This window comes from Myxine glutinosa, chromosome 2 (assembly GCF_964187855.1).
Source record: "Myxine glutinosa chromosome 2, kmMyxGlut1.1, whole genome shotgun sequence".
Classification (NCBI taxonomy): domain Eukaryota; kingdom Metazoa; phylum Chordata; class Myxini; order Myxiniformes; family Myxinidae; genus Myxine; species Myxine glutinosa.
The window spans coordinates 13,670,855-13,694,090 of record NC_136262.1 but is presented as its reverse complement, the minus strand read 5'-3'; the positions used below and the strand labels follow the sequence as shown (position 1 = coordinate 13,694,090).

General features: G+C 47.9%; 1 protein-coding gene across 2 annotated transcripts in view; it reads right to left on the bottom strand.

Moving 5' to 3' along the window:
• The window catches only part of ZNFX1 (zinc finger NFX1-type containing 1), a 173,630-nt gene that overhangs the window by 134,610 nt on the left and 15,784 nt on the right, over positions 1-23,236 (bottom strand). For both annotated transcript variants that reach the window (XM_068108680.2, XM_068108679.2), the window contains exons 2-3: positions 18,524-18,597; positions 844-2,607 (exon numbers count right to left, since the gene is read on the bottom strand). In XM_068108680.2, coding sequence (XP_067964781.1) covers positions 844-2,607; positions 18,524-18,593 — 1,834 coding nt within the window. In that variant the 5' untranslated portion in view covers positions 18,594-18,597. The remainder of the gene's footprint in view (positions 1-843; positions 2,608-18,523; positions 18,598-23,236) is intronic.

Genomic DNA, 23,236 nt, shown 5'->3' with positions numbered 1-23,236 from the left:
AACACCATTCACGCCCTCCAGGCACCCTTGCCACACAAACTTGTATTTCTGTCCCTGCCTACCCTTCACCATTCTCACACCACTTCCCTTCCATCTCGTCTCTTGCACACAACATATGTCCACTCTTCTTCTGACCAATACTTCCACCACTTCTCCTGATCTCCCTGTCATTGTCCCTACATTCCATGTCCCAAACCTCAGAAACCGATCTCCACTTCGGGCTGTACCCTGCCCATATGTACTTGTAATTGCCATGGTTCCCTTTTTGAGGCAATGTTTTTATAGCCGGATGCCCTTCCTGACGCCAACCCTCTTAGTCGTCTTTTACGACACGCAGGGATACGGTGTACCTATTCTTATCCAGGGTACACACCAGATCTCCCTCAATACTCATGGATGCATATTATCTGACCCATCTTATCATCCTTAGCTGACCCCAAAACTCTACATTCCCTTAGCTTTCCTAACCTTACTGCCTCGAAGATAACCTGGAACTCCTCTAAAAGGCTTTCCTTAATCTCCTAAATAAATCGTCTCAGCTACTAGTAATACCCCTGACTATTCTTGTCTAAACAAAAAAGCAAAGATGTAATAAGCCTGTATTCCCACATTCATCATCAACCAATCTCCTTGTGCTGTCGCTCAAGGGGCCTACACTTGTCTTATATTCTTACACGACTGCTGCCCTATGCTGTCAGCTTCTTACACGCTGTTAATTCATGGTCCATTCATCTTACACACCGCTAAACCTAATGTAATACTAACGGATGAGACTTATAAGGGCAGGAATTAAGAATCACGTTGACTGAAGATGACTTTAGAGCTAAAATCTAAGGTATTTACCGGTTCCAGGTGGACCTTGAATTATGCTGAGCTCCTTAGTAAGGGCCAATTTTAATGCGTCTGCTTGAGAAGAATCCAAATTCATGTCCTCTTTGCTTGGCCATTCACTGTCAGCTAGTACGTTGATCGCTGAGAAAGTTGTCACGGGACATGCTGGTTCTTCCTTGTAGAGCAGCGGGTTAAAATCATAGGAAGGTGTCAGGAATGTGTCCAAGTATGCTGGATGTTGCACCTCCACCTCGCAATGTACGAGGTACCTCTTAAAAGGCAAATCCTCCTCGCTGGCTTCCTGTAACCCTTCAAGCACATGTCGATATGCTTCAAAGTAGGCCGTTGTTTCAACCATCAGGAAGGTATCGTTCGGAGAAACCTCCACAAGTGCTGGCAAGCTGTCTTTGCTGAAACGAAGACCAACGATTCCATCCTTAAGCTCCTCTGAGCAACGGTTAGCCACAGAAGCAAAAAGCATGGTGTGGAAGCTATCTTTGGACAAGCATACGAGCGAACCAAAAATAAGGCGCTTGGAGTTCTCCCAGCGAACATGACGAAGTGACTCCACGTCGAACTGCACCTTATGCACGATGCCTGCAGGGGTGCAGAGTGGCGCAACGATACAAGCATCATGGTAAACACGTATATCATCAAAACGACGCTGCCGCTGCCGGCCTTGCAGAGTGGGAAGGACAGAAAGAAGCTCAGTAATTCCAACACGCAGAGGACGCAGGAAGTCCTCACGTAGGAGGCGGAATTGCGTATCCAGGTAGGATTCTGCATCACGGTATGCACCAAGCACGATGTTTGGACGCACAAATGGCTCAGCGGTTGTGTGGATATCTTCGTAACGTGGGTAAATAGAGAGTTGACGAAAATCATCTGGTGGCTGAGCATCAGGGTCATATTTCAAAATTGGTGCCCGAAGTTGTCTCTCGCTTTTTGTCCTTTGAGTTAGTAAACTCTCCATTACCTTGCGCACTTGGCCTAACTTAGAGTGCATCTCTGGATGCCCCTGATGCCCAGCGAGCTCGAGACATCTCAAACTGTTCTCTATGGCACTGAACAAAAGCGCAGCATCGTTGATTGAACTCACTGGGAAAATGCCGATGACTGCCAGCAGAAGGTCAACGACCACTTCAAGATGAAGGTGTTCGTGGAAAGATTTACAAGCAGCTGAATCAATCTGAAATTGCATTTCACATACGTACATTGGTAATGAACGCTGAAAAAAGTTTGAGTTTTTTATGGATCCCATCAAGTGTTGCAAACTCTGCCGGTTGGAATTGCACGTGCACGCCTTGGCGAGGACTTCACACAATATTATCAGGACCTGAGGCTTCATGTGGTCTTGCTCAATCAGCGGCTGCAACCCACAGCCAGGTGATGCGAGGCGCATGACAATTTCGTGAGGTTCTTTCAGATGAAGGTCACGCAGAGTTTGAATCCTCATCGGATGTTCGATGTAAGTGTTCTCTCGGTCACTATGCCTCACCTCACCATCAGCTATCCTTTGAAGCCTGCCTTTGATGGGTGTCTCACTACGAGTCCCTTCATGAAACTCATCCTTCATATTCTTAGGTCCATCACCTCGATGATCCACTCTTCCACGCCTCCCTCTTTGTGGCCATCTGCCAGCAGAACCTCCTCGCAAAACTGGTTGCCTAGGTCTTCTACCAAAGTCTTCTGGAAGACCATCAACGACATGCAGTTGGCCTTGTGGTGCAAAGCCTCCTCTCCCTCTCTCTCTCGGTGCATTCCTGGCTGAATGACCTGCACGACAACACAGCATTTATTACATATGAGGGAAAACACGAGTGCAGTAAATTATACAAATGCATTCGATGACAAAAAAAACTAACGAACAACAACAACAACATGCATTTTAAGGCCATTTTCCCTGCTAGAGCGGGGGTTAGCCTTGCGGTCCCCATGACAAAAAAAAAAACAACGAAGGAATGCAATAATATATACATTATACATATATATTTCTTAATAGCAAATGAAAAAAAATTCTGGAGTGATTGAGGCAGCAATCTGTTGTCTATTCACTGCCCTGGTTCAATTATTTTGTCTGATTTTTTTTTTAATTGCAATTTTCCTGTATAACCACCGTTTAGAGGCCATTTTTCCCCGCAAAGCGGGGGTTGGCCTTTTCGGGGACCGTGGTAGTTGTTGTTTTTTGGTCCCCTTTTTGAAGCCTTTGAAGCTTTTTGAATTTTCCTGTATAACCACCGTTTAGAGGCAATTTTTCCCCGCCTTTTCGGGGACCGTGGTAGTTGTTGGTTTTTGGTCCCCTTTTTGAAGCAATGTTTTACGGCCGGATGCCCTTCCTGACGCCAACCCTTTTTGCCGCCTTCAACGACAAACAGGGAATTACCAGTGAACTGGTACTCAATTAGCCGACCTCGGAAGGATGACAGGCTGAGTCAACCCCCCTGGCATTAATTCGGCGATCGACCGGGATTCGAACCCAGGATCCTTAGGATCCTAAGCCGGCACCCTAGCCGCTAGCCCAACACCAGGGATGTCCTGTATGATTCATTAAAATTGATTAAAATTTAATTTCTGGGTTGTTTTTTTTTGTATACAAGATCGAGGCTCGTGTAAGAGCTCACATTAATGACAAAAAAAACGGACACATGACGAAATAAAGAGAGCGGGAGACAAGATGGGGAGAGAGGGGGAAGCACACAAGTACAACATTTGAGAGCAGGGACATCGGGAGATCTGTGGGAGGTAGAGAGCTTGGGGGGAGGAGGCGTGGGAAGGGGGGTGGGGGGTGGGAGAGGTAAAAAAACACATGGACACTGCTGGGACTTCCAGGAAAGAAGTCGGTATTTCAGAAAAGTGGATCTGGGGTGAATTAACAGGGGATCAAGAAAAAGATTAATTGATACAAAGCAAATTTCATTGATATATATTTTTCTCCGAGGAGCATTTCAATGTTTCAATGTGTGACAAACAGACAGCGTATCGTCAGTCATGACATTGGTAAGTTAAATAATTAAATCCCTTTAGCCTCTGGGGGTGGGGGGGGGTGGGGGAGGTCGAGTTGGGCAGATGTGCTGGACAGAGCTATCTGGGCAGATGTTCGCTTCTTCTTCTCTTTTGGCGCTCGATTATTCAGAAGTAGAGCATGAGATGTAGACACATTTTTTGGGCTGAGGATATGTTAGGTGTGCTCAGCCTTTTCTTTCTGGAAATCTTTTTCATGTTGTTCTTCAAATAACTTTATAGCTACCAGCTATTTATTAGTTATCTTCATTGAGAGTTACATGACAGCTAAGTAATCCTCTTACCACTGAATCTTAGCTTCTGCTGCTTTAAATCAGGAAGCATGCCATCTGATACATGTATGTTTAAACCCGATAGCATGTAATTTATCATTAGCTTAAAGTCGTGTCATGAATCCCAGCTGTCGCACGGAACACCGAGTCCAGTTGACCTTCTCTGCTATCATGTAATATTTCCTGGAGATCTAGGGATCTTTCATCACTTTGAATGGCGTGGAAAAAGTCGAGATGTTTACTATTCCGGTTGTCAGTTCACCATTTTTACCTTGTACTAATGAAGCTCTCAAACTTCATCGTAAAGTGTCGAGTACGCCTACAGTAAAATGTTGGCAAGTGCAGTCTGTTAAGAGCTTGTGGATAATGTTACAGATTTGTCACTTTCGTTGTTGTGGTTTTCATCCACTGTAAACATTTTTGATTCCATGTACTATTATTGTTGTCGTTTAAGGGAAATAGATATTGCTATTTTCAAAAGGTAAAAAAGTTAATGTTTTAAATGAAACCGGAACTGGACGACGAAGAAGAGGAGGAGGAGAGAGAGAAGGCGGAGCGAGTCGTCGGACAAGAAGCCTAGTTGCTTCAAGGTCCTGAGCGAACGTTGTCGAACGAGAGTCGCTAGTGAACTTTGGGTGCCAGGAAAGGGATTCCTGTGACAGAGTTGTTATCGCTGTGACAGATCAACCTGCGTGTCAGGTTTTGGGCGGTTGAGTCCGAGGAGAATCATCGTCGGACCGTTACGCCTCGAGAACGGGCCATCGGCCATTTTGACTCACGCGCTTTGCGCATTGCGCAAGGTCTTTGCTTCGCTTCAGCCGTTTTCACCGCATTCAGACGTTTATCTGGTGTGTATGTGTGTAACATGGATTTTGAAGGTAAATCTGTGGTTCGCCGATTTGGAGCCGTGAAACGTCCATACCCGAGGGTGAGGGTCCATACCCAGTCGCCTGGAGGGCGCCTTTGGATTTCCCAGTCGCCTTGAGGGTGCCTTTGCGCAGATTTGGCCGCGTGACTGTGACTGTCATCCGAACAGGATTCTGGTCTCGATTAGACATCGTTCTGACGATCGCTGGAGCGGATCGACTTTGGCTTGAAGCCGGGATCGACTTTGGTTTGAAACCGGAATCAACTTTGGTTTGAAGCCGGGAAAGAGACATTGGGAATGTTCTTGTTTCACTCACTTGGAGCACAGTGAGTTATATATTACGAAACTGATGGTACCATCATCGGATATATATTGTTTGTACTTTTGATTACTATTATTGTTGTACTGTTATTCTTGTGTGATCTTAATACAATATTTGTTTGTTGGTAACAATTGGTATGGCTTCACCATTGATCTTTGACATGCAGAATAACACATTTTTCTGCCATGACTCCTCTCGCGACTCGGAGCTACACCGTGACCGGGGGTTGGGGAGGAGCACGTAACATAAATTGGGGGCTCGTCCGGGATAGAATTCCCTAACATTCACAAAATTCCCAAATTTGGAATTTTTCTAACATTCCCAAATTTGTCAAAAAAAAAAAATTGGAAAATTTTTGTGTGAAGGTTAACAGGTGCTAACTAATAGTCACCAAGGTGTTTGACGCAGAAAAGTTTGCGGCGTCCCCTAATGAGGCACAGTTCCAAGCATTAAAAAGATCGGAACTCTTGATATTGGCCAAACATTTTAACTTGGAGGTCCGAGCTCATATGAAGAAAGCAGAGATGCAGACATTGGTGGTAGAATCTTTGGTGGGACAAGGAACATGGAAAGAGGTAGCCTTGGATTGGTTACCCGAGGAAAAAGAAAATGTGGAGCTCCGGAAAATGGAGATGCAACTGCAGAGCCAGGAAAGGTTAAAAGAGTTGGAATGGAAAGCCGAGGAAAGAAGAGCAGAGGAAAGGAGAGCTGAAAGGGAACTCGAGGAAAGAAGAGTAGAACAGGAAAGAGAACTCGAGGAGAGAAGAACAGAGGAAAGGAGAGCTGAAGAAGAAAGAAGAGCAGGGGAAAGAGCAGAGGAAAGGAGAGCCGAAAGGGAGTTAAAGGAACATGACATGGAGTATCAGAAGGAACTTAAACTCAAGGAGCTGGAATTAATGGGAGAACAGAGAGAAGTAGTATCCATGCCGGCTAGTTCGACAACTAGTCAGAACACTTGGGATGTTGGTAGGCATGTGAGGCTGGTTCCACCCTTCAATGAAAAGGAGGTAGCCAAGTTTTTTTTTACACTTTGAGAAAGTGGCTCAAATGCTAAAATGGCCTGTGGGTTCCTGGACTATGTTAGTGCAAAGTGTTCTGGTGGGTAAAGCTCAAGATATCTATTCGGCTTTACCGATTGACCAATGTGCAGATTATGAGATAGTGAAGAAAACCATTCTCAAAGCCTATGAATTGGTCCCTGAAGCTTACCGGCAAAAATTCAGGAATGCCAGGAAGAGGGAGAGTGAGACCCATGTGGAGTTTGCCAGAATGAAGGAAACCATGTTTGATCGGTGGTGTGACTCGAAGGGAATTGGGAAAGACTTCAACCGGTTGCGACAATTGATCTTGGTGGAGGAATTCAAACAGTGTGTCCACGCGGACATTAAAGTACATCTGGATGAAAAGAAAGTACCAGAGTTGTATGAGGCAGCAACCGTTTTATCAAACCTCGACTCTGATTCTGCAACTGGACCAGATGGCATCAGCCCTCGGGTCCTAAAATCCTGCTCTGCCGCTCTATCTCACCCTCTCTCTGTTCTTTTCACCCTCTCTTTTGCTCAAGGTCATCTGCCAGCATCTTGGAAATCAGCAAACATTACCGCTTTACACAAAAAAGGTGCAAAAACAGATCCTTGCAACTACAGACCAATCAGCCTGCTCCCAATTATCAGCAAAGTCATGGAATCCATCATTGCTTCGGATATCAAATCCTTCCTCTTCTCCAATGGCTTGATCTCTGATCATCAATTTGGATTCAGACCAGGTCATTCTACTCTGGACATGTTGCTTCTGCTGTCTCAACAATGGATGGAGGTCCTCAATGATGGTACCTCAGCGCATTTCAGCGAAGTACCCGCTAATCTCAGCCGGTGTCAGAACAGCTCGCTGATTCGCTCAGAGCGATCACGTGATGTGACCATTGCCATTCACTCCACATAGGTGGAGATGCAGTTACCGGGCGCCATCTTGGTTGGCATTCGATGCAGGGCGATGGTGATTTCCGTCACACGTTTGCACGTAATTCAGAGCGAAAAGCGATCGTGTTTTGTGTCGATTTTTGTCGATTTTGTGCGATATGAATTAAATGTCTTTGATAGGGACCGGTAATGCCGCCAGGGGCGCTGCGCACACTACTTACGTCACGCTGTGCATGGCACTCTGTGACCGCCGTTGCGGTGCAATGCTTTGCGGGCAAATCGTTTTTATGCCATGGTATGCCATATTTTGGACTTAACCACTCTTCATGACCGATCATGTGACATCTACACACTCATGGCTCCCACCGAGACGGATCCTGGTTTCACGTGAGTAATATTTACCATATTTGCTCGATTTTTGAAACCGATGCATGCAAATATCGTGTCTATACCACACCTAAAATATTTTTTAGAAAGAATAAGCACATCTCCCCTTTGAAAGTGCCCCCTGAAGTGTGTCCAGGTGGAATTTCTAAGTCGTAGGTCTTAGCAACTCTCAGCAATCTTTTACCGCATGGATTTATCTCGAGTATTTACTAAACTGTGCTAAGTTGAAGTTGCATACATATTTCAGCAGTTTCCAATGTAAATCGGTGTAATGTAACCTCCCCCCTCCCCCTCCCCCTCACCCCCACCCCTCCCCCCTCCCTCCCCCTCCCCCTCCACTCACCCCTCCCCCCCTCCCCCTCTTCTCCCCTCCCTCCCTCTTCTGCCCTCCCCCCCGTTCCCCTCCCCCCCCTCCCCTCCCCGGCAATGCCGGGTACTTCTGCTCATATATATATATATATATATATATCTATATATATATCTATATATATATATATATATATATATATATATATATATATATATATATTGTTACAGATACGACTTTGATGGTATGGTGGGCCGAGCGGGATGGCCGCCGTATCCGTACAAGTTACCCCGATTGCACCCGGGGTTGACTAATCGCGCTATGCTGGCTCAATAAGAAAAAGAAGACACCCGGCTGGATTACAATCACACAATACGACACCAGGGGTTCAGTTCTCAAGACCTCCGGAGGAGGTTATATTAAGGCGGAAAAGGTTAGATTACAGGGACAAGAGGGAAACATAGGAAGGTGGGCACTTAGACACAACCTTATATTAACCCTAGACAGACCACAGATAAACGGGACAACGCTGACTCACACGGGATTTGATGGCAAGGAAAGCGGCAGTCGATGGCTCAGGTGCACCTGGCTCCGGGACAGAATCACGTACGGTGGTGCCCAGCAGATGCGGGGAGGTCGCTCAGCGCTCGTGGGTCGCGACTTTGGTGGAGATGCCGGGGAGGTCGCTCAGCGCTCGGGAGGGTGGCGTCTTGTCCTTCCAAGCTCGGGGCGCATCTGACGTCACGTCCGGCGCGGGGCCGCGTATATCCGGCGGGGAGTGACACGCCCTCGGCTCGTTAGCGCCGCCCCAGATGGCCTCGGCCCATGGCTTCTCATTGGGTGCGGGGGTTACCGGCTCCGCCCTTGACGAGGGGCCGACAGGGAGCCCCTTCGTGGTAACCCCGTGGAGCGCGTGGTCAATGGCGGCTAACCGAGCCGGAAGGAGGACGCCCACTCCCCATGCCGTCACCGCGCCGCCCCCCTCTTTTGTTGTTGTTGTTGTAGTTGGCGCTTCTTCATGGGGAAGAGATGCGGAGAGGTATGGGGAGGTCCTAAACTTCCTAACAGGTGCCATATAATCACATTCTGGTGCAACGAAGAGTCATAATTAATGGAAACAAGTCCTTAACTGACATAGATTAAGAATAACTAGCAAGATGTCCTATAATTGTCTACGTGTGGTGCGGGGGACCTGGGCACGACATTTAATGGGGGGATGAAGGGGAAGATCGGCTCTAATGGGTGTTGTTTACAGACAATGGGACTAGGGAATGGGGTAAGGGGAGAGTTGGGGAGTATCGGAGAAGATAGGGGAATATTTACAAGCGGATATGGAGGTCAAATTCCATATTCGCAACATTGCACCCTTCTCTACCCTCGGGGCGTCCCGACCCGATAAATTTTTACCTACTTTAGTGTGGCACGCAATGTAGTTCCCTCTACTATTAACTCTACCCTGAGTGCGACAGTTTTATAGATATTCACAAATGAGTAAATATGTCCCCCTGCGACGTTGCACCCTTCTCCTCTCAGAAACACACCCACAGGATAACCGAATCCGGAAAGAATCCTCAAACTAAACATACAGCCGGTAGGGAACATTATTTACAAGACTACGCTGATATTTACACTACGATCCAGGACCTGTCTTTGGAGGAACACATGCAGATGTTATGCATAGAGAGAGCGCGCTTGCCAACATCGATACACCAACCCACGAGTGCTCTGTGGCCGACGGCCTTTAATAACGTGCAGAGCACCCTTCCCGAGCATCAAAAGCACCACCCCACCACCAATCGGTGCAGTCACCATTGTTCAATGATTAAAAATAAATGCGACAACCCCTAACCCTGCAGGTGTCTCTTGCTCTTCTTGTGGTGCACTTGGTGTTGGTTAACAGTGGTTCACCTTTATGGCATAGGTGCCACGTTGACCCATAGGTCCATCCCCGGGTGGTGCTTGGCCGCAAACGAACTGCGGTCCATTGTGGGTGGCCACAAACATTGCGGTCCATATGGTGTATCGATCCAGGCAGCGAACAGCGAAAGTGCAGGCCCACAACTGCGCAGCCAGCACCTCTCTCTCCTCTCTCTCTACCCCAAAGCCAGATCCTCGGAGGTGGGAGACAAAAGAAGCAGACAAGTGAGTAAGGTGGTAAGGGCGCAAAAGTGCACGCAATGTAAGGTAATGCACACTGGGGGCACATGGGAACCAGGTGAGACAGGTACGTTCCTATCGTACGCCCCCCCCCCACCAGGTAACCTACATGGCCCCTCCCTTACCCCTTACTGCATCCACACAACACAACACTACTCATAAACATCTACTTTACAAATCAACAAACATCCCTACTGTCTTCCCCGTTCCTCCCATAAACCAAATTCGTCTTCTCTCCCTCCTAACCAATCAAATTTGCCATTTTCAACTCTCATCAAAATTTGCCATCTCCAATTCATCATCAGTCCCTCCTAGGGAGGGAGAGATGGAATCACCCCAATGTCTCATCCACGTCGTGATGCGTCTCACAAATCCACACAGCAATCTCATTTCCTGCACAAAACAAAGAAAACACAGGTGTGGAGTCATCATCATCACCTCAGGTAAGTGGCTGCGTATGGTGCGACAGGTTCATCAATCCTAACTATCTCCTAAATGACTTTAACAACTTTACACTACCCGGGGTCTCTCTCCGGCCAAACCATTGGCCCTCTTACACTATGGGTTCTAAAAACCAATTCCCATTGGCCAAACTGTGGTGCTCTTCAATTTGGGGTCTCACTCCCCCGATTCATCTCCCGGTGCCCTCGTACAATTTCTGGGCTGTGGCGTGTACCTCTCCCAGTGGGTCTACCCACCTGCACACCTCCACCACTGCAGTTGCCTCCGAGCTTACCTGCTCCTCACCCTAACCTAACTACCTGGGGAAGGCCCTCTGGCTCTCTCCCCACTCCGTGCCCTCTCTGGCACTGGGCTGCCCGATCCACACCCGGGATCCTCAGGCACCCACTCACAACTACCGGCTCCCAGAGCCCACCTGCGGCCTCACCTGGCCGACATCCTCACAGTGGTGGAGTGCCCAACCAACTACACACACTAACAGGCTACACGCCCAGCCATTTCCACAACACTAATGCACCCATCCACAACACCATTCTGCCACCGCACCACAAATGCCAATATCCAACCACAATTTACCTGCACCCTCTACCTAACACTTACACTACCCGCCCCGGGTACTCGTGAAAGGGGTCCACTCTTCCCCCATCCACACCTTCGCACCACGCACACCACTCCATACCACTTACTCCAACTCTCTCCACACACCTGTACTTGCACACCTGTGCTCTCACACCTGGTGCCACCTGCACCCTTCTCTCCCCAAGCGCATTCGCGCTGATCCACACACTCACTACTCATACACTGCTCCACACACCTGTCCAGTTGCACACCTGTGCAATCACACCTGTTCAATTCTCACACACACAGCATCATCTCAGCTAACTACTCCCTTCTGAAACTTGCGCTTCCCAGTCGTCCCTTTAAACTATTGCGCTCCCACGTCATTATCATCCATACTAATCTACCTGCGTCCCCACTACAGGTATCAGTCACTAACTAAACTTAACGTTACCTAATGTCATCTTCGCTAGATCCCTACACACCATATCCTAACCCACCCGGGCTAGTTTTCACTGCCATACACCCCATAAGCTATTGCTCCTTTGCCCCACCACATGGGAAGGATGGTGGATTTGCCATCCCACCACATCGGGGGTCTCTCACTACCAATTTTGCACATCAAATTTCAACAAATCAAAAATTTGGCCAATCATCTGCCAATCACTGTACCATTACCAATCATCACTGCCAATCCTTTGCCAATCATCAAATTTTGTTTTTCTCTAATTTTGGGGCCAAAACACTAACCTCATCACCCAGTCTACTCACTAATACCTCTCGGTGCGCCAATCCCTGTCCAAAGCCCGGCTTCGTAAAGCCAAGCAATGGATGCTGGTTGTTCTGTGCCAGCGGCTGGATGCGTCCGGCACTCGGTGCAGGGACGGGGGCTTACCCGGGCCGAGATCCCTCGCATCACCTCGGCGTGGAGCCATCCAATGTCCCGATCTCGACCTGCCGGCACGTCTCAACAAAACGTGGTCGCCATGACGACCCTTCCTATCCAGCCGCCCGCTCCGCCTAGTGGAGCACGGACGCGGCCGTTCAAAGCGAGGCCCAGCACGCACCGAGGGCCCGACTCGGCTATAAGTCGTTCTAAACTCTACCCCGTCTAACGTCGATGCTTCACCTGCATGCTTACATCCCGCAGCCCGTTCCTTGCTCACACATCCAGCCGTTTCCATGCCCCTCGTACCTTTCCTTACACACCCAGGTACCCCCATTCCACTCACAGCCTTGGTCACACACCTGACCACCGAACACTTTGGCACACATTCGTTGGTCGCACACCTCACCAATACACCTCTTCGCGCCCCCTCCTCGGTCACCTCCTCTGTGACAATCACAGGTGTGCTCTCATTCGCACACCCAACCACGTGCCTCACCACCAACTCCAGCGTGCATTCCCACTCACGCTCTACTATTCCAGGTGTACATCCTTCCATCCCAGGTGTACATCCTCGCTCACCTGTCACAACCAGCTCACTCTCCTTGTCACTCTCACTACTCTCACCTCCATTCCTGACAGCGCACTCACCCTTACTCTTGACAGCACACTCTTTCCTCATGCACCTGTCCGTCACACACCTTTCTCGCGCACACTCTCCCGTTACACCCTCTGTAACACTCACCACAGGTGGACACTCTTCCTTACTTCTGACAGCGCACTCTTTCCTCATGCCCCTGTCCGTCACACACCTTTCTCGCGCACACTCTTGCGCACACTCTCCCGTTACACCCTCTGTAACACTCACCACACCGCGCTTCCATGTGCCCCCTCGCACACGCGCTACGACCGACTCACTCTCGCCAGCACCCTCACTCCTTGGCACGCACTTTTTCCTCACACACCCCAGAGTCGGACTTTCTTGCACACCTCCATTTTCGCACACCAGACCTGTCGCACACTTCACCAACGGCCTCTCACGAACACCCGGGTCCATCTCGACCCCCAAGCTCCTTAAATCCCCTGGCGCATCATACGCACGACCATATTGGTCACCACTTACACCGGGTCCTCTTCCTCTTCGCTTCTCCTCCATCACCTGCGAATCCCTCATCCGGTTAATGAGCACATCATCACGATCCAAACACAGACTTTGGACCAATTCTTTTATCTCCTCTTTTATCTCTTTCTTATCCCCTCTCCGTCGCTTCTTAATTTCACTCATCCCTTCTTCCACTTCTTCTAATTTGTGTTTCACCTCTTTTATTCCCCGGTACGTCTCCTCAAGCTCGTCCTCCAAGGCTACCTTGACCGTTTCCAGGTGCGTCCTCACCTGCCGGTCCTTCGTCTCCATTACCTCTATCACCTCGTCCAACCTCGTTGTCAGTCCCTCACGTACCATCTGACATTCCCTCTTCGTCGCTATCAAGTCGTTTTTTATGTCGTTTTGTGTCGCTTTTAAACCTCCTAATACCGCAGTGTTCCTTTGAACCTGCTCCACTAACTCCGTCTGTCCCACCGTCAGCTGCTCCACCTCTTGCGTCAGGTCCTCTATGCCCCCTTGTAACTTTACAGTCCCCTTTCTCACCTCCTTCTCCATGTGCTCCTTACAGTGCCTCACCTCCTCGCGCACTCCTCCGACCTCCTCACTCACACCTCTTCTAATCTGCTCTCCCATCACTTGCATCTCCTGCCCAGATGCCACCCTCATCTGCTCCATTTCCTCCCTGTGAGCATCCAGTTTGGTTTCTACCCCCATTCTGACCCCCTCTATCTGCTGCTCCATTTGTTTAACTTCCCTTTCCGCTTGGTCCCTCATGTCCCTCAATTTGCCTTCCATACTGTTTTCTAACCCCTCTAACCCATTTTTCACTCCCTCTATTTGATTCTCTTGAGCGGCCATTCTGTTTTCTACCCCCGTTAACCCATGTTTCACTCCCTCTATCTGATTCTCTTGAGCGGCCATTCTGTTTTCTACCCCCGTTAACCCATTCTTTACTTCTTTTATCCCGTTGTCTAACCCCTCAAATTTCTTTTCTAATCCCTCACCGGTACCCCTCATTTGGCCCTCCAATCGCTCACTCCGAGCCCTCATTCGGTTCGTTATTTCTTCAATTTGGTTTCCCAATCGCTCACCCCGAGCATCCATCCGGTTCTCCAATCGCTCACTATTCTGGGCCATAAGGGCCTTCATTTGTATAAAAAACAAGTTCAAATCCACCGGGGGCGCTGCCACGGTCGCTGGCGCGGTGATCAGCGAGGCGCCATTTTGCGCGCCCGCTTCTTCGTGCGTGACGGCGCTATTTTGCGAACCTGCCGCCCTCACTGCTTCGCTCTCCTCCTGTCCCTCATTTTGGTCCTGGATCGACCCTACCTCACTCTCCTTTACCGGACCCCAGCCGTCTTGATCCGCCATAGCGCGACTTGCAAAATTCGAGTTTCGTAAAACAAAACAAATTTCGGCCGCTCCAAATTTTGACCAAATTTTTTTTTTTCCTCTATTCGTTTTTTTTTTTTCCTTCAAAATTTGGTCGGGCCTCGAATCCCACTCCTGACACCAATTGTTACAGATACGACTTTGATGGTATGGTGGGCCGAGCGGGATGGCCGCCGTATCCGTACAAGTTACCCCGATTGCACCCGGGGTTGACTAATCGCGCTATGCTGGCTCAATAAGAAAAAGAAGACACCCGGCTGGATTACAATCACACAATACGACACCAGGGGTTCAGTTCTCAAGACCTCCGGAGGAGGTTATATTAAGGCGGAAAAGGTTAGATTACAGGGACAAGAGGGAAACATAGGAAGGTGGGCACTTAGACACAACCTTATATTAACCCTAGACAGACCACAGATAAACGGGACAACGCTGACTCACACGGGATTTGATGGCAAGGAAAGCGGCAGTCGATGGCTCAGGTGCACCTGGCTCCGGGACAGAATCACGTACGGTGGTGCCCAGCAGATGCGGGGAGGTCGCTCAGCGCTCGTGGGTCGCGACTTTGGTGGAGATGCCGGGGAGGTCGCTCAGCGCTCGGGAGGGTGGCGTCTTGTCCTTCCAAGCTCGGGGCGCATCTGACGTCACGTCCGGCGCGGGGCCGCGTATATCCGGCGGGGAGTGACACGCCCTCGGCTCGTTAGCGCCGCCCCAGATGGCCTCGGCCCATGGCTTCTCATTGGGTGCGGGGGTTACCGGCTCCGCCCTTGACGAGGGGCCGACAGGGAGCCCCTTCGTGGTAACCCCGTGGAGCGCGTGGTCAATGGCGGCTAACCGAGCCGGAAGGAGGACGCCCACTCCCCATGCCGTCACCGCGCCGCCCCCCTCTTTTGTTGTTGTTGTTGTAGTTGGCGCTTCTTCATGGGGAAGAGATGCGGAGAGGTATGGGGAGGTCCTAAACTTCCTAACAGGTGCCATATAATCACATTCTGGTGCAACGAAGAGTCATAATTAATGGAAACAAGTCCTTAACTGACATAGATTAAGAATAACTAGCAAGATGTCCTATAATTGTCTACGTGTGGTGCGGGGGACCTGGGCACGACATTTAATGGGGGGATGAAGGGGAAGATCGGCTCTAATGGGTGTTGTTTACAGACAATGGGACTAGGGAATGGGGTAAGGGGAGAGTTGGGGAGTATCGGAGAAGATAGGGGAATATTTACAAGCGGATATGGAGGTCAAATTCCATATTCGCAACAATATATATATATAAGTTCAAAACACACCTGGTCACAAGTGTGCCGCACTGACCGGGTCCTCAGTTGAGGGCCTCAGCATCATCCCGTTTCGGCCCTTCAACCTCGATACGGTCAGCTAAGGTGGGCCAGCAGGGGCACATACACATCCACATGCAGCAACTGCACCTGGATGCGTACATACCCCCACCCCCAGCCAGTGCGAACAACAACAACAACAACAACAACAACACCTCCACATCCAGAATCCACAGCACCAAACAAACATGGTGGAACACTCAAACACCCACCTTTATACCCTTCACCACTCACCAACAAAACACACCAGATCATTCACACACACACATACATACACACCCATACATACAGAACACCAACCAAACAACCACCTACACTTACATCATACACCACTCAACACACAAAAACACACACTCATGCAAAAATTAATTCATGCAAAAACACACACCCTCACCCACTCACTCATATACACAAAATAAGAAGTAATAATGGTAACAAAAAACAACAACAACAACAAAAAAACACACACACACACACACACACACACACAACCAGCCTACACCGTTCGACATGTCTCCATAAACTTCCTCCATATCCAAAATGAGCCTTTCAAGGCAACCTGGGCCACCTTGTCACACATCCTACTTCTTTCTGTCCCACACACTCCCAGCCTAGCAAGAAATGCAGAAAAGGAATTGCCAATATACCCTCTACACCCCACCTCAAATGGCTGACACGAAACTCGCCAACCCTTCTCCCGGCACTCTGCCTCCAGCTCCTCTATATATATATATACTTATTCTTATTCATCCATTCATCCATATGAATAACTTATTCAGGAAAAAATTTTTGTGCTTTTACTGATGCCTTGAGATGTAAAATGGTCAGGTGTAAAGTTTTTCATTTTTAACTCAACTGGACTACCGTCCAGTTGAGTTAATCACATACTGAACCCTCCGGCGTCCGTCGTCTGTCGTCTGTTAACTTTTCGACGTCAACACTCCAGCGTCCACAAATATCAACCGATTCTGATCAAGCTTGACATGCAGCATCCTTACCCCAAGGACCAGGTTGTTATTACATTTCAGCCCGATCCGTTGAAAAATGGTGGACTTAGGCGACCATTTTGTTTTTTGTCATGAAAACGACGTTAACACTCTAGCGTCCACAAATATTAACAGATTTTGATCAAACTTGGTGTGTGAGACTCTTACCACACAAGGTAGGTTGCTATCGCATGTCAACCCGATCTGTCACAAAATAGCCGCCATAGGCCGGCATATTTATTTCAGCTCTGAAGAAAAGCACACTGGGACAAGATGTGGGGGTGGGTGACTTTGAAAGTGAATTACACCCGTTTCCTTTTATCTACACAATTCATGTGTGCCCTCTGATGATTCATCCACGTGTGTGCCCTTGATGATTCATCCATGTGTGTGCCCTCTGATGATTAATCAATGTGTGTGCCCTCTGACGATTCATCCACATGTGTGCTCTCTGATGATTCATCCACGTGTGTGCCCTTGATGATTCATCCACGTGTGTGCCCTCTGATGATTCATCCATGTGTGTGCCCTCTGATGATTCATCCACGTGTGTACCCTCTGATGATTCATCCATGGGTGTGCCCTCTGATGATTCATCCATGTGTGTGCCCTCTGATGATTCATCCATGTGTGTGCCCTCTAATGATTAATCAATGTGTGTGCCCTCTGATGATTCATCCATGTGTGTGCCCTCTGATGATTCATCAGTCCCTCTGATGGACGTTAAACTGGTCATCCCCTCTGTTGGTATTAGGTATTTAGTTGTTTTTCACATTCGTTTGTGTCTTTCTTGGAATTTGCAAATGAAGATAAAAAGCCTGGTGTTGGCTTAATGGTTAAGGTGTCTGGCTTGAGATTTTGGGGTCTTGAGTTTGAGCCCCTGTCTCACTGTTGAAATAACACCAGGTGGGTTTGGTTGAAATAACACTCAGCCTGTCATCCTTCCGAGGTTGGCAAAATGAGTACCAGCCGACTGGCAAGAAGTTAAACTGGGCGTCCCGTGTGCTGGCATTAGGTGGTAGACATTAAATATCCCACGGTGTCCTTCGCGACGAGTAGTCAAGCCCACACCATAAACAAATTCCAAATTCGTGCCCTGACTTCCTGAATCGGAGTGGCAGTCCGACAAGGATTGTAGCCTAGTAACTACTTCGGCAGCACCAATGCTCTGCATAGGGTATCGATGACGACGACGATGATGCGGATGAGGAGCTGAGAGTAGTTTTTTTTGTATTTAAAAAAAAAAAAAATCACAATATCCGGACATAGTGGATATAATAGTAGTGACATGACGAGGTGGCACACTTACCTTTGAGCTGCTGTTTAGTCTGGGTCCGATTCCCCATCTCACTATAAAGTGTGCGGTGGGTGTGTCACATGTAGGGTGTTGCATCACATAGTGCACCGTCCCTCAGATGGACATTAAGCAGGGAGTTCCATCTGCTGGCATTGTGTCTTTTGACGAAGAAGAAGCGAGTCATCGCTGGAATGAACAAATTTGCAGAAACCCCTGTCCTAGCCTACAGGAGGCACTGCATCAGCTGCACAGCTGTGCTCTCCAGCAATGATGCTACCAGAGGCCACATACCATATACAGGAAAAGAAGAATACTTATTGAGACAATGTAGGCCATACTTGTTCCATCCTGCTCTTTGTCCCTGGTATGTAACATTACAATTGCAGGCAAACCTAAAGGAATGCAGACTGACTTACCCCTGCCTTGAGGTGAGCAAGATCCCGGAATGTTTTGGGTCCGACCCCTGCCACGACCACGATAATCCATCACTCTGCAACAAAACATGCATTTAATCGTATATGATGTGACTATAAAAGATTGATCTTAAAATTAACATACTAAAGTACAGTGCCCTCCATAAGTATTGGAACGGTGAAGTCAAATTTGTCATTACTCCCGCAAGGGAGTAATGCATTCGCTCGTGTCTGTGTGTGTCTGTGTGTGGGTGTCTGTGTCTGTGTGTGTGTGTTTGTGAACAAGATATCTGGAAAAGTTCTGAACGGATTTGGATGAAAGTTGGTGGGATGATTGCCCTTGGGATAAGGAAGATTTGTTTAGTTTTTGGTGAAGCTCAGGATATTATTCCGGATCCAGGAATTTTTTTGGGGAATGTTTTTGGGAATTTATTTTTCTGTTTTCCTTTAAAAACCATTTTCTCTGCAATAATTGGACCGATTGAGAGCAAATTTTCACCATAGGAGGGACTCGGTCTGTAGAATATTTTAATGGTAATTATGACGTCACAGGTCACGGGGTTCGGCCGCCATATTGTTTTGAGTGAAAAACACTAAAATCCAATTTTCTCCAAAACGCCTGAACAGATCGAGGCCAAACTTTGCAGGCAGAATCGCATACCCATGACGAACAAAAAAGTCAGCGAGCATGACGTCATGCATCACATGGTTTCAGAGTTATGACGTTTTTAAGCACAAACATTTAAAACCTAGCTCCTCCCTCATTTGTGATCCAATCGAGGGGAAACTTCACAGATCTGTTCAGCATATCAGTCTACTAAAATGTCCTTTTGGAATTTGCGATACGTCACGTGGTTTGGCAGATATCGTTAATTAAACGCAAATAATAAAAACATTTATATCTCTTGAATCACTTCATTGATCGACGTGAAACTTCATACTGCAGTAGAAGTCATGAAGAGTAACAAGACTGCAAAATTTGAAGATGATTGGATGTACGGTCTGGAAGCTAGAAGTTGTGATTGCGTGAAGAAGTCTTCGACTGTGGACGATTAATTATATTTATCACATGCACAGACTTGCAGGCATCGTTTGACACAATCTCCCGGGTTAATTTGAACCTCAAATAAAATTATAATTCCAGATTTGTCAATGGCTGAGGTATTTTAACAAACGAATAAAACAAATTTGGCAAAATTCTGACTTTTCTTTTTTTTTAAAGATCACATATTCACCCAGGGTTGTGAGAGGCTGAAGAAGAAGAAACCTTGCAAGGGCTTCCCAGACCAAATAAATAATTCTGGCTCTGCGATTTTCAGGTTTATTACTCGCGCTAGGGAGTAATGCATTCGCTCGTGTCCGTCCTTGTGTGTGTGTGTGTGTGTGTGTGTGTGTGTGTGTGTGTGTGTGTGTGTGTGTGTGTGTGTGTGTGTGTGTGTGTGTGTGTGTGTGTGTGTTCATGTGTTTGTGAACAAGATATCTGGAAAAGTTCTGAATGGATTTGGATGAAAGTTGGTGGGATGATTGCCCTTGGGATAAGGAAGAATTGATTAGTTTTTGGTGAAGCTCAGTATATTATTCTGGATTCAGGAATATTTTTTGGGAATTTTTTTTTCTGTTTTACTGCATTAAAGCTTTTATTCTTATTCTTAAATGATGTTTTTCTCCTCTAATTCCGAGATATATCAAAATAAATTCTCTGACAGGGCCTACTTTCTTTTTCATTTATTGTTTTGGGGAGAGGTACTGGTGTGTACCCCGGTTTAGAATAGGTACACCGTATCCCTGCGTGTCGTAAGAGGCGACTAAAGGTGTTGGCATCAGGAAGGGCATCCGGCCATAAAAAACATTGCCTCAAAAAGGGAACCATGACAATTACGACTACATATGGTCAGGGTACAGCCCGACGTACCCCGTGGGGGACCCCACTCCCTCTCGTCAAAACTCAAGGTGGGGAACCCGATCGAAGCAAGGGTGGAAATCATTCCATTTATGACGACGAAACGTCTGATGCCCGACGTGGAGATCGGTTTCTGAAGTTTGGGACATGGAATGTAGGGACAATGGTGGGGAGATCAGGAAAAGTGGTGGAAGTATTGGTCAGAAGAAGAGTGGACATATGTTGTGTGCAGGAGACGAGATGGAAGGGAAGTGGTGTGAGAATGGTGAAGGGTAGGCAGGGACAGAAATACAAGTTTGTGTGGCAAGGGTGCCCAGAGGGTGTGAATGGTGTTGGTGTCCTGTTTTCTGAGGCGTTTGTAGACAGTGTGGTGAGTGTGACTAGAGTGAGTGAAAGGTTGATGATGGTGAAAATGATGATTGGAAAGCTCTTGGTGAACATCATCTCGGGATATGCTCCGCAGGTTGGTCGGAGCGATGAAGAGAAGGACAAGTTCTGGTGTGCTATAGAGAAGCTGATGGAAAACGTGAAAGATGAGGAAGTTGTTGTGGTAGGAGGAGACCTAAATGGACATGTGGGAAGGAGTATGGACGGTTTTGAGGGAGTTCATGGGGGTTACGGATACGGTGTGAGAAATGGAGAAGGTGAAAGGATTTTGGAGTTTGCTGATGGAGCTTATTTGTTGATTTGTAATACTCAGTTCCAGAAAGAGGATAATAAGCTTGTTACATACACGTCAGGTGGGTCGACGACAACCGTTGACTACCTGCTGGAGCATAGGCGAGATAGGGGGCACCTCCGGGGCACAAACGTGATCCCGGGGGAGGAGGCTGTTTCACAGCACCACTTGGTTGTCTGCGACATAAGGGTGAAAGGTGCGAGGAGAGCTCGGCGGGTGAAGTACCAACCGAGAATGAAGGTGTGGAGGTTGAAAGAGGTGACAGTAAGGGAGGCATTAAAAGAGAGGCTGAGTATGGTAGAGGATGATGTGGTTGAGCTTGAAAGTGGTTGGATGTCAATGAAAGATAGTCTGTTGGGAGCCGTTGGTGAGGTATGTGGATGGACAAAAGGACCACCGAGGCACTTGGAAACATGGTGGTGGGATGATGAAGTTGGAAAGAAGATTGACGAGAAGAGGAAGAAGTTCAAGGAGTGGCAGAAGGCGAAGCGTATGGGGGCAGAAAAGGCAGCGCATGAAAGTTATAAGGCAGCCAAGAAGGCTGCAAAGAAAGAGGTAGCAAAGGCACAGGAAGCATGTCGGAAAATGTTCGGAGAACGCTTGGATTTGGAAGAGGGTCAGAGAGCGGTATTCAGGATGGCAAAGCAGATAGCGAAAGAGAGGTGTGATGTGATGGGGGTGAGTTGCTTGAAGGATGAAGTGGGACAAATCGTTGTGGACCCAGATGGAATTAAAGGAAGATGGAAGATATGTATGGAAATACTGTTGAATGCAGAGAATGAATGGGATGGCAATATAGAGAGTAACCCAGTTTTAGGACCGCCAGAGAAGATAACCGAGAAGGAAGTTGAGGAAGCGATAAAAGCAATGAAGAGTAGAAAAGCGGGAGGGCCGACGGGAGTTGTGGGAGATATGTTGAAGGCAGTGGGAAATTGGGGTGCGAAGAGAATGACAGAGATCTGCAATCTGGTGGTGAAAGAAGGCCGCATTCCAGTGGATTGGGAACTGAGTACCCTCGTCCCTCTATACAAGGGGAAAGGTGACCCTCTGGACTGTGGCTCGTATCGAGCGATAAAGTTATTGGAGCATGGAATGAAGGTATTGGAAAGGATGTTGGAGAGGAGGATAAGGAAGAAAGTGAAGATTGACGAAATGCAGTTTGGATTTATGCCAGGAAGAGGAACGACAGACGCGCTTTTTATTGTGAGGCAGTTGCAGGAGAAGTATATGGAGAAGAGGAAGAAGTTGTTTCTTGGGTTTGTTGATCTGGAGAAAGCATTCGATAGGGTTCCACGTGAAGTAGTGACATGGGCATTGAGGAAGTTAGGAGTGGAGGAATGGTTGATCAGAGTAGTGATGGCAATGTACAAAAGAGCACGCACAGCTGTAAGGACGAAGGACGGGAACAGTGGTGAGTTTGAGGTGAAGGTGGGAGTGCATCAGGGGTCGGTACTAAGTCCACTACTATTTGTAGCTGTGATGGAGGTACTGGCTCAGAACGTAAAGGAGGGTTTACCGTGGGAGTTGTTGTATGCAAATGATCTGGTGTTGATTGCAGAAAGTATGGATGGACTGAAGGAGAAGATGAACAAGTGGAAGGAATGTATGGAGACAAAAGGTCTGAAGGTGAATATCGGAAAAACGAAGGTGATGGCAAGTGGTAAAGCATGTGGTGAGGTGGAAAGAACTGGGAAGTGGCCGTGTGCTGTGTGCAGGAAGGGTGTCGGAGTGAATTCCATTCAATGTACAATGTGCGCTGAGTGGGTTCATCAAAAATGTAGTGGTTTGAGAGGGTCATTAACCAGTGTGGCAGCTACATTCAAGTGTAAGGTGTGCACAGAGATGCAGATGGAGGAAATGTTGAGTTGGATCTTGGAGATGGCGTGAAGCTGGAAGGTGTGAAAACATTTTGTTACCCAGGAGACATGCTGAATGGAGAAGGTGGATCAGACTCGGCAACGGTTGCTCGAGTGAGATGTGCATGGAAGAAGTTTCGGGAACTGAGTGGCTTGCTGACGAGGAGGGGAGTGTCGTTGAAGCTGAAGGGAAAGGTGTATGCTGCATGTGTGAGAAGTGTTATGATTTATGGGAGTGAGACATGGGTAATGAACGTAGAGCAGCAACGAAGGCTGGAAAG